Source organism: Rhinolophus sinicus, linkage group LG07 (assembly GCF_036562045.2).
Source record: "Rhinolophus sinicus isolate RSC01 linkage group LG07, ASM3656204v1, whole genome shotgun sequence".
In the NCBI taxonomy this organism is placed as follows: Eukaryota; Metazoa; Chordata; class Mammalia; order Chiroptera; family Rhinolophidae; genus Rhinolophus; species Rhinolophus sinicus.
In genome coordinates, this window is record NC_133757.1 from 99,724,097 (window position 1) to 99,736,172 (window position 12,076).

Here is a 12,076-nt window from a genome sequence, read left to right on the forward strand (position 1 = left end):
GGACTTGGGAAGGGCTACTGTCAAGGAAGAGTCCCGTGGGAGAAACAGGAAGTTCGAAGTACAGTGACTTTTCATTGGCTGAGTTATGGCAGTCTCCCATCGACTGGGCAAGAAGGAACCTTTTCGTCCTGCGGAGGTAGTGAAGCAGTGTCACTTCTTGTCAGAGGTGGAAGGTACATCTCTTCCTGCTGGGGCCAGTAGTGTGTGTTGAGTGACATGTGTGAGAGTTCTCTCTTCTGGTCTCCCAACTCCATTTTAAATGAGCTTTTTGTTTATTAGTTTTCACAATACAAAGATAAAAGAGGACTGTCCTTTAGGAGCTTGGAGCCTGGCATCCTCTGATCTTCCAAAACCTGATTGAAGAGCCTGAAGCTTCCCTAAGTTGATTATAATTTGGGAAGTGGGAGGGAACAATTGTTTTCTTTTCCTGCCTAAATATGAGTCCAGGAAGGAGACTCAGACCTGCGTTTGAGTCTTTGCCTCTCAGGGCCTATTACTTTCTCTATAAGAGAGTAAAGTTTGTGTAACTCCAGAGTTTGATGCTTTTAACACAATCATTTATGAAGCTAAGAGATTCATGGACAGAGGGTGGGGAGTGCTGAGAACTGGGACTGGAGAGAAAGGGCATAGGATGGAGGACATAAATGATACATTAAGGAATCATGTCCTCTACAGATGAGACACCATGTATGTTCTTAAACATATTGTGTTCATGTTTCATAGACCATTGATAAATGCTCAGTGATCTGGGTGATCAGTGACATTGAAAGAGTTTCTGGAGGGAGAGCCCACGAAGACCTTCTGAATGAGAGCATCAAAGCCTGCCAAAGGGGTTTCTGCAGGGACATTGCCCTGGTGGTCACCAAGACCGACAAACTCCACTTGCCGGAATATCTAAGGTACTGAGCTGGGCTTGCAGGGATGTGGGCTTTCCTCCAGGGGTCTTGACTACAGCTTTGACTTCAGGATATGGGAGGCATTGTGGCCTTAGGAAAGTGACTGTTGAGGATGAAAGAGACATCTTGGTGACTTCCTGGGACATCAGGACCCTTCAGTGGCTTATTTCAGGAATCTGAACCACTGTGGCCTCTCGTCCAGAGGAGCTACTTAACACCCACCCAGGCTGTCCTCTGTGTAGTTCCCAGGGTGCCACTCATGTGTACGAGATGCAAACAGCACCTCCTGGAGTTGTGTGGTGTGATCATCCTGCCCAGCCCCCAGACAGGGAAAACGTCGAGGCCCCCACAGCTAGTAGGCACTTTCTAGAATACTCTCTGTTACAGTACAGCTTTGAAGTGTCAGATTCTGGTTTCAGATTTGTCTACTTCTGAGATATTAAAGCCATTTGGAACAAAGTTCTCAAAGTTTTAGAACTTTGGCCAAAAATGAAAACATTCTTACAGAGTCATACTCTAACAAAAATTAATGGAAGATAAGCATTTTGGAGCTTAGTAGATGTTAATTTATGGTGATTTCCATGTAGATCTCTTTCCTCCCAGAGCCATCCCCCTATAACTAGGAGGATTATAACTTATCTTCCATATTGGGACAATTTGAAAGTGAAAGGGGGTATTATTAACCCTTACAGAGGATCAGTAGGTATAAACTGGGCTGTGCTGGGTACATGGGGTGTATGACAATGGGATATAGTGTTGTTGATGCTTTTCTGCTCTGACAAGAGCTTCTTTACCTGTCACCTGTCCCCTCCACCATTCCCCCCACACCCACTGAAACTTGAGTCTTCTGTTTCCAGTAATTCTCTAAGCAGAGAAAACTTTCTTGGTGAAGAAGTAGGTTAAGGCTTTTCCCCCTAGCTTCTTGCTCTCATGTTCTAGGTTGGAATTTCAGCTTCATTTTTCCCCCCTGCAGATTCCATCTACTCCAACCCCTACCGCAGAATAATATCTCAAGGTCTCCCTTTCTAATACCAACTTGAAAATTAAACATAAGTCAATCTAATTTGTTCAATGTTTATTGAACCTGTGGTGGGGGCTGCCAATTCAAAGAGGAATATCGCCTTGTTGCTAAGATCACTGTCTTAAAAAGATGGTTACAGTTTATATGAGAGGGACAAGCAAAGTGCAATGGGGACCGAGAGAGAGAGAGAGAGAGAGAGAGAGAGAGAGGACTGCATTTTGACTGGGCCAGGAGGTGAGGTCACAGAAAATCTCACCAACAAAACACTGAGAAATAAAGACACTCTTTTTTTTCAAATGGACACTGGAGGTGGATCCAAAGAGAGTACACTTGGACCAAAGAAAGAGCTTATGCAAAGGCATAAAGGTATGACAGTATATGCTGCTTTCAGAGAAAGCAGCAAGATTGCTGTGACACATATGACTTAAGTAATTGTTACATTTTTCTAATTTCATTTCAGGGAAAGAAAAGTAGGAAATGTAAGTATGGACTAATTATTTTTATTTTTAAATTTTTAAAGCTCTATTGAGGTATAATTGATATACAAAAAAATTGCACAAATTTAATGTAAATATCTTGATGAGTTTGGACATATGCATGGACTAGCTATTTTTAAATAATACTTTTTATGATTAATGTTATGTAATTTGAATACATGCACATTTGTCTGGGCCAAGTGAAGATTTGCCAAAAAAATGTGCCTCTTATCATCACTCTTGCTAACTATATATTTTTTGCCGTTTTTATTTCCTTTCACAATCTAGCAAGCTATTCAAAGTCAGCGAGAGGCTGTTTTAGAAAGAAATGAAATGATAAAAATACAAAGGAATAGAATTCTCAAGGAAAAACTAAAGGTAAGTTAACAGGTTTACCTATGTATTGTTCTGTTTTTCAACCACTCAGATTTTGAGAAACAAATGTCTGTTTGGTCTTGGGTAGTAGCAAGGGGAAAAGCTTTGGTGTAGACAATTTGAACTTAACTGAGTCCTATCAATTAGTAACTTTGTGACCTTAGGCAAATTATTATACCTTTCTGAGCCTCCATTTTTTTCATCTATAAAATGGGAAAATAATATCTACCTCCTATGATTATTAGAAGGCTTGAACGATCATATGGCCTACTGAGAAATATGTAAAATCAGGGATCGCCATACAGTTTGAAGTGTGCTTGGCTAGAGGAATACATAGGGTGACATGGGAATACAGGCGAATGCTCAAGTCACACTGGCAGGCAGGGAGGTAGTGTTGAGTAGAGGTTCTGGGAAAACTTCTCAGCCTCTTGAGGCGGAATTTCAAAGAACCAGTATCTTTAGTAAGGCAGAGAAGCAGGAGAAAGGGCATTTGACATGGAGGGAAGAACATGATTGAAAAAGCCTGCTCTGTATGGTGAGCTAGACGCAAGTAGTTTTGAACAGCTCAGCAAAGGGTGTAGGCAGGAGTGTTGTGAGATAAGGCCTGAGCTATATTTTTCAAGCATGAGTAATTGTTCTGTGGGAATCTTGGTACTTTCTTAAGTTATTTTTATTATTCTGTCACTAAAACCAATTTTCAGATGAAATATAAGCAAAACAACATTAATGATAGAGCAAAGTTAGTATAATGTGATAGAGGATATGGTTTTGCTCAAACTAAATCTTCAGTGCTGAGTTTAATAGTGAAACCATATGGCCTTATGTCTATTTCTATATGTAATTGCTTTCTGTATTTTGACTTCAATTACATTGATGCAGAAAATGTCTGATGTACAATGTGGAATTGAAATTTTCAAAGCTTTGGTTCTAATTCAGAATAATCTGACCTCATACTTAAGCCAAAATCGTCTAACAAGCAATTCCTGAATGCCAGTTTTAATGAGACAATAACTCAGTAAAGCTGTTCTTACTCTCTTTAGTCATTCTTGTTGGCATTAAAACATATACAGCTTACGAGTACCTAATTGTATTGTTTCTGGAAGCAGAAACATAAAATGCTTCAATACACAATTCACAACTATATTTATTGCTTATAAATGTGGCAAATTGGTGTGTGTGAGATAAGGTGTGGGCAATAATACATCAGCCTGTATGGTGACTATGGTTCTGATTGTTACGGTACGAGTCTTTTTGAAGTCTGCACACCTACAGCTCTGATGGCTAGGTGATACCTTAATTCTCCAACCGCTTTATTTCTGTTTGAATTATTGTGAAACCTTTACTGGTACTGCCTGCTTTCACGTGAAGTACATTTCATTTTAATCACAGAAAATATGAGGCAGAAGTTGACGATAAGGCAGTCCTTCATATAGATGTCCGTACTTTTTTTTTAATTATAAGAATGAAAATTAAGAAAACTATTGTAAGAAAAATTGTGGACCCTGGAGACTACATTGATAGATCTCAGTTTGAAAATAGAGTTGACCCTTGAATAACACTGGGGTTGGGGGTACCAACCTCCCTTGCAGGTGAAAATCTGCATCTAACGACGGTGGATCCTCCATATGTGCAGGTTCCCAAAGCGAAGAGTTGACCCTTAAAAAACGTGGATTTGAACTGAAGTCGACTAAAAAACAAATCCGCATTTAAGTGGACCAATGTGGTTCAAACCCATGCTGTTCAAGGGTCAACTGTACTATGCGTTTTATTAATAGAAAAATTGTTTTCTCACCAGTATGGAGAATGGAAGGTTGGAGGAATGTCAAGTGAAGCATGGATGTAGAGAGGCCATTTGGGAGGGTTAGTTAAGAGTCTGAACCAGGCAATCACTATGGAAATAGAGAAGAGGAGATGCATTCAAAATATTAGGGTGGTCAGATCCACAGGTCTGGATGACTCATTGTATGTGGCAGGTAAAAGAGAGCTGTGTTTTTCTGTTCTCAGGCATGTTGTTTGAGCTGGTTGTTATGCAGCATTTCACCTTTGCTTTAGTACACCTGTCAGGAAAAACCTACATTCCTGCATGTGTCTTCTTTACTGCCACACTCTGACACCAGGTCTGTGTTTAGGGAAGATTCCCACACAAAGCAATTCTCTGTGACACCGCCTGGGTGTCCTATAGTAACTTATTTTGACGCTGGCTATCTGGAGACAGGGTCTGATCCCACAGGGTCTCGATCCCGCAAGACCACCCCCACTTCAGATGTCAATCACAAGGAGTAGGTCCCCAGGTTACCCAAAACTTCTGTCCAACTTGGCTCCAAATCAGAGGTTCCCATGACCTCCTTTCCCTTGGAGTTGATTATTTGCTAGAACAGCTCACAGAACTCAGTGAAACAATTACTTACGTTTCCTGGTTTATTATATAATAAAGAATACAGGTGAACAGTCAGGACAGCGCATGGTCTGGGGGGAGCTGTCCCCAAGGAGTGGGCGTGCGTCACCCTCCAAAGATGTGGATGCACATAGCGGAAGCTCTCAGAACCCCTGACTGTTGGGATTTCCATGGAGGCTTCCTCACATAGGCATGGTCAATGATTAACTCCATTTCCAGCCTCTCTCTCCTCTGATAATTCCAAGGTTCTAATAGTTTGGTCTTTCCGGTGACCGGCCCCAATCCAGGAGCCCACCGAGAGCTGCCTCATTAGAACAAAAGACACGCCTATCCCCAAGGAAATTCCAAGGGATTCAGGAGCCCTGTGTTAGGAACCAGGGTCAAAGAACAACTAGAATAAAAGATGTTCCTAATGCTCTTATCACTTAGGAAATGACAATGGTTTTAGGAGCTCTGTGCTGGGAACTGGGTTCAAGGACTAAACACTATCTATATCTTATTATTTCACAATACCTTATATGATTTTACTCAGTTTGAGGATCAAAATGAGCTCATGGCTTTCCACAGAATTATTGTGTTCTTTTTGATTTTTCAGTTCACACCTTGGCCAATAGGAGCCCTTCATTTAAACTAGTTCCTTTTAGCATTACCCAGACATTAAAAAAACAAAAAGTTTCTGCTCTCCAGCAACAAAATATTCAGGCCAATTTTCTTTTTCCCTGCCTCAAGACATGGACCTACTACTCTCAAAGAAACTTGGGTTCCTTTCAGCAGAGAATAATATTAAAAATAAAAGTTGAGGTGCTAGGGGTACCTATCAAATTATTTCATACAAGTAAAAGAAGTGGGCAGGGTGACATCACTGCAAAATCATGTGAGTGACAAAGGTTGAAAAGATAGATTTTTTTTTTCAATGGGGTCATGATTTATATTATGAAGTTTATTCTAACTCCAACTTTACTATATCCTTTTTGAGTCTGCTTCCATCTGATATCCCTCCTATTTTGAGCTTCCAGATTTTCTCATCTTTCATATACAATATCTTCTTACAAATTTTACTATATTGTGCTATACATTATCATAACAAACCATGTGCGTAAATTGTAACTGTGACTCATCTGCTATAGAATAATTTGATAAGTATCTACATACCTCTTGGATCCTACTTTCCAGCTGTAACTGTTTCTACTTCTCTTTTATGATCATATGGAACCTGCATATTGTAGTCACGTCACTGACACTATAAAAATATTTCTTTGTTGTATAATAACAACCGTAAGTGTTAACTAACCTTCCATAATTTTTAGAAAAGATATACAAAATTTAGAGCAACATTTTAAATAATGAAAACACCTATACATAGCTAGGCATACTCCTTTCTTTTAATGGTTTTAAAACCCCACTTACATTTAATTCCACGTTAGTTTTATCTCCCAGTAGGAAATAGTTTCAACTTCCCTTCAACTTTTCTCCTAGAGTCAAAACTCTATAAGAAGGAAAAAAATGAATTGTGGCAGGTCCTTTATACAATTTCAGCCCCTGACTCTAGTGTATGGGGCCTCTGAAAGGCTACCAGGCATCTCTTGTCCAACTTTGACTACATGGGCTTATAACTTGCCAGAGAAGTGTCTTCTTCCCAATTCCAGTGGACTGCTCACTCACTTTTATATGTTTGCATCAAGGAGACGGACAGCTCTCTGCTGTTTCCTACTGCCCCCCATACTGATGCACACACATGCACACCCTTTATGGTTTTTCTCTTTTCTTTAAAAAGAGATGAATAAAAGATTATGGAACAACATTTATGCATAATTCTAGTATGACTTCTCTGTGATGATGTTTTCCTAATGGTAAAAAAAGATTTTCTCACCTGATTCTTCACTCCTTGACATTTAAAACCATCATTTCCTTAAACATTACTCTGCATTTAAATGTATGATTACTCACTAACCACCCCTCTAAGGAACTTGCACTTTTATAGAACCTTTGCCTAGTATTGTGTTCTGTTGATTTTTTAACAGACCTAAATGTTTAACAATTAGGTCTGTTAAAAAAAAAAAAAATGGCACCCTGATTTGTAGTGTTTCCCACGGTGTAAATACTCCCACCACTGCCAGTTTCAAGCTACCAATGTGATGTCACTGACGGCAGAATTGGGAAGAGCTGTGTACTCTCCGAGCTGGTATAGCTCATCACTGCCTTTGCCAGAGGTGTGCTGTGTGCTTCTTTTTACGAAAAGGATCCTGGTACTTTCCCCCCCTCTGCTCATTTAAGTACATGTTGAACTATTTTTTTCTATATGTTTCCTTCTAGAATTGATCTTTTCAACTCCCAAGAAAATAGTTTCTAGGCAGCCGTTTCCTCACAACGTCCAACCTTGTAAGGTGTGAACAGTTGGGAATGCTTGACCGACCGGAGAGTGTCAGTTCTTTTTTGGGTTCTCGTGGAACGGAAAGGGAATGAGCTGAAATTTGCTGAAGGCTCTCGTGAGGCCTGTGCTTGTTTCCTTTGTGATGACTGAGGTATTCTGTCCCCTGTGTGCCTCTCTCACTTTAGAGAAAACTGCCTGCTGACTGCAAGGTTCTGGAAGCCTCCAATCTGGTGTACACAGTCAGCGCCCAAGAGTACTGGCAGCAGGCTCTCCTCACGGAGGAGGAAACTGGTAATTTTTCTTGGGTTTTTTTTGTGTTTTTTTTTTATCTCAATCACTAAACTATTTTCAAGGCTGAGCTTGGCACTCTGAATTTCCCACTCTGTAACTTTTTATTCCACGATTCCAGCTTGCCAGAGTTGCTATCCTGATAAGCACATAGACGTGTATTTTTCTCTGCGTTATTGTGGTGCCAGAGACCACAGTTCTTTTCTCCTCCAAATCTTACCATGAGTAGGGAAAGGTCAGTGATAAGGTTGTCATTTCCTTAGTGTTTGGCTTAAGCGAGATCCATCGCATACCCAGCTATGGGTATTAGAAGAATTTACTGAGTATCTATTATATGCTTTTTACGGGGGAAAAGTAGAAGACATGGCACCTTTCTTGATATAACTTAAAATCTCGATGAGGACTGAATAGTAAGCCCTGTGCAAAAATCAAAGTAAAAATAAGGCTTTGTTAAATAGGGCTATGAGTACAATAGCAGTTCAGAGAACCTGGAAATCTGGGTCACTAGAACACTCAGTGAAAACGCAGTGAAAACGGGATAAGTGGGCAGGATCTGACCTTGACTTTGACCTGAGCTGAAAATGTGCATGCATTTCATGAGACACGGATGAGTGTGAAAGGAGCAGTAGGTGTGAAATGTTCCCAGAAAAGGGGGAGAACAAGGATATAAAAGAAATAACATGGCACACACAAAGAATAATATAGGAAAACTTAGACTTATAGGAATAATGGGGAAAATTGTAGTGTGACATCTGTTATCTGACTAACAAAAGGTTAGGGCTAAGGTAAGTTTCTAATCTAGAATCCCACCTGTCAGAGGTTCTTATCTCTTTCTAGAGCAAACAGAAGCTGTTTTGATTATGGGTTATTTGATATAGATAGAAAAACTAGGGGGCCTGGAGAGCTGAGGCTAGAAATGTGAGCACCTTTGGTTTTTTTACGTACGTGCCCATCCAGAGGGAAGTGCCAATTTTCTTAACCAGCCTGCCCTTTCTACACAGCTTGTTTCATACCGCTAAATAAAACTCATATTCATCATTGCTGATCTACCATTCATTATTGTTGAGCCTAGACTTGGGGGAAAGTTTCTCTGAAAGGGTGGTTTAGTGGGCACTCAGTCCACACAGGACTTCAACAGTAGTGAATTCAGGTTGCCATCCGTAGCTGTGCATTTTTATGAATTCTATTCACTATGAACTCTGCTCTTGTAAAATTGTTTGTGGTGCCTGTGAATTCCAGAAATCCCCAAGTTGAGAGAATATATCAGGAAAAGGCTCTTGGACAAGAAGAGGAGGATGGTGACCAAGTATGTCACAGAAGCCTTTGGCCTATTGCTTCTCACAGACAGTTTCAGCTGCACAGACAACCTGCCGGTATGGACTCCACCTGGGCTGTGTATTCCCTGCCCCCCACCCCGGGCAGAACATTCCCTTTTACCAAGTTAGGGAAGTATAATATTTTCTCGTTTCATAGCGAAGGAAGATGCTAAGCCCAGAGAATCTAAAGGGGACAGAAAGATAACAAGAGGGTTAAAACTATAACATCTGAGTAAAAAAGAAAGAAATAACATTTTACCTGGGACAAATGGGCTGAGAGGAAAACGTAAAACTGGTGTGTTGCTCCTTTCCCCTCTCCTGAGACTTGAATGAGATGGAATGTGTTTAAGCGATGGCAGGAGCGATATGTTTAGTTCTCGCAGAATAGACAATTCTTGGTTCTTGTCCAGAGGCATGTGTATGCATACAGTCCAAAGAGTTTTCATCTGTCTGTGGACTCCCGTCATGCCCTGGTACTGTCAGAACCCCACACTCAGAGCGGCACAGTAAAATGAAGTGAGAGGAAGGAAAGTAGGAGGGGCTTTCAGCAGAGTTTACATATTTATCTCCACAGTCTAGAATGGAGGCCTTCTGAATGACCAGTTAAAAGTTACGTTTTTCGTAGTAATGGACAAATTTATCTCTTGAATGGATGATTTTCCCCCTCTCTAAAATAAGAGGGATAAGCTGCTAGATGAGAATCTTGACAGAGTTTTGGAGAAAAATCTGTTACTGGAATCAATCACCCACTGCTTTGCTTCCTTGTGAGGGACTGAATTACAAAGGGACAATCACAGACAGTTGACCCTTAAACAACACGGATTTGAACTACATGGGTTTATTTATGTGCAGATATTTTTAGATAAATACGTATAGTACTGTAAATGTATTTTCTCTTTCTTATGATCCTCTTCATAACATGTTTCTCTCTAGCTTACCTTATTGTAAGAATACAGTATTTAATACATATACATACAAAATATATGTTAATCAACTCTTCATGTTATCAGTAAGGCTTCTGGTCAACAGTAGGCCATTTAGATCAGTTTCTGGGGAGTCAAAGGTTACATGTGGATTTTCTACTGTTACAGGGGTAACTAACTCCTAATGCCTGCATTGTTCAAGGGTCAACTGTATAAAGTAAAAACTGTGGCCTACAAGCGGCAGCAACCTGCCTAGGAAACTAATCTTTATCGACAAAGAACAGCTCAGGAAGCCAGCCTGCTGTATGTTAGACTTGTAGGAAGTTAGACTGCTATCTCTAGTCACAATCCAAGAAGCTAAACAATACCTTCTGTCACAAATGACCCCAAACGGCCAGACCTTGGTTAATAACTGACAGCTTCCCTAATCTTTATCCCTGTGCCCAACTTAGGACCAAGCAAAGAAAGCCAAATACGTACCCTACTGGCTCATGTAAGATCCTTGCTTCTAGTTAGCGCACTATAGCTTCCCCATTCTGTCACCTCCGATCAAGCCTTCGCACCCCTCTGCCTGCCCTTGAGTCTCTGCCAAACGTTGTGATGGTGACTGATACCCTTGCTATAGTAAGCGATGAATAAATAGGCTTGGTGTGTTCTTAGGTGGTGAGTGTTCAATTCCACACTTACTTTCACTTGTCAGATTTGCACAACCGAGTTGTTTGACTTCTTGTTGTGCAGAACAGGGAAGGGGCTAAGACAGTGCACCCATAGGGCTCTGTGAGAGTTCAAGGTCCTGTGGGACCTTGAGATTGTGGGACAGTGAACCTGGGATGGCCTGAGGAGTGGCAAGGAGAGACAGATAATGGAGACTTGACTTACATGAAAAGTAAGCAATACCAACTGTCAGTGGGCTGTCTACACAGTTTTGCTCAAACATCCACATTTTCTAAATTCTATGTACAAGTGACATATGGAGCAAAACTCACTGTCTTTTTCATCGTATTTCTTATGCCTTCTATTTGTCTAGTTCTGTGAGGGGAAAAAAACAAACAGACAGACAAACCAAAATGTCCTGGAATCTGAGATTTTCTCATTTGACTTTTGTCCTCTGAAACACTGGGGAAGGGTTTAACCTTCTAACTTCCTGAAAAAGTTCTTCAGGGTGAAAGTTGCCTCCCTGCCAGCAAAAGATTGCTTTTGGAAGTGCTGATGGAAAACCCATCAAATGTGGTGCTCTGTGTGGTTGCTTTATGTTACAAACAGAAGGACAAGGCATTTTGCAATCAAACTCAGAGTGCCTGCCCCACCCGTGCTCTTCTCTGCTGATCCAGAGGTGTAGTCCCTGTAAGGGCACAGTCCCATCCCTGCAGCCAGACTCCAGGTGACAGAAAACACAGAGGAGGGGGCTGGTTGGCACTTCCATGATTAGCTTTTAGAGAGTTGCCAGCAGATTTCCTTAAAATTCTTTGGCCTCAGATATTGGTCTCAGTCTTTGTTCTTTGATAGAAAGTTGGAAGGCAAGAGTTTTGACAGTTCCCTTGCATTCTGAAAAAAATCAAACCTAAAATAATGCATGATTGATCATTTTTTAAGATTGTGCTTCAAACCAAAAAAATTAGAGTTTGGGTGATTAGTGATTTTAACTAGTCATTATTTTTAAGAATCAATAGGAGGTTGATTATGACATCTCGATGTCAAGTGAATTTTTATTCATAGTAGGTGTCAGCCCTTCCCTTTGTTACTTTTATTCCCAGCCCTCCCCTTTCTTATCATTTTTATTTTTTCAACACGGATTTGTTGAGAGTGAGACTTTGTGAGAATCTTGCCCATAGATTTTCTTTTCGTGACTTCTTTCTTATTTCGTTTTGATCACCAGCCACAAACTGAAAAGAATCTAGAAGGCACTCTGGAAAAAAATATGGCTTACAGAATTCTCACCAGTGAAACTACAAAAATCCCTGAGACATGCCTAAAGCTAAATAGTTTCCTTAAACTCTAAAACTCATCAACTCTAA

At 40.5% G+C, this 12,076-nt stretch overlaps 2 protein-coding genes across 8 annotated transcripts in view; one reads left to right on the forward strand and one right to left on the reverse strand.

Moving 5' to 3' along the window:
* Positions 1-12,076, reverse strand: part of ELP3 (elongator acetyltransferase complex subunit 3) — a 154,891-nt gene that overhangs the window by 104,856 nt on the left and 37,959 nt on the right. The gene's annotated exons all lie outside the window — the stretch shown is intronic.
* Positions 1-12,076, forward strand: part of NUGGC (nuclear GTPase, germinal center associated) — a 44,780-nt gene that overhangs the window by 18,817 nt on the left and 13,887 nt on the right. For all 7 annotated transcript variants that reach the window (XM_019733161.2, XM_019733162.2, XM_074338358.1 and 4 more), the window contains 5 exons: positions 724-899; positions 2,378-2,396; positions 2,682-2,771; positions 7,720-7,825; positions 9,062-9,195. In XM_019733161.2, coding sequence (XP_019588720.2) covers positions 724-899; positions 2,378-2,396; positions 2,682-2,771; positions 7,720-7,825; positions 9,062-9,195 — 525 coding nt within the window. The remainder of the gene's footprint in view (positions 1-723; positions 900-2,377; positions 2,397-2,681; positions 2,772-7,719; positions 7,826-9,061; positions 9,196-12,076) is intronic.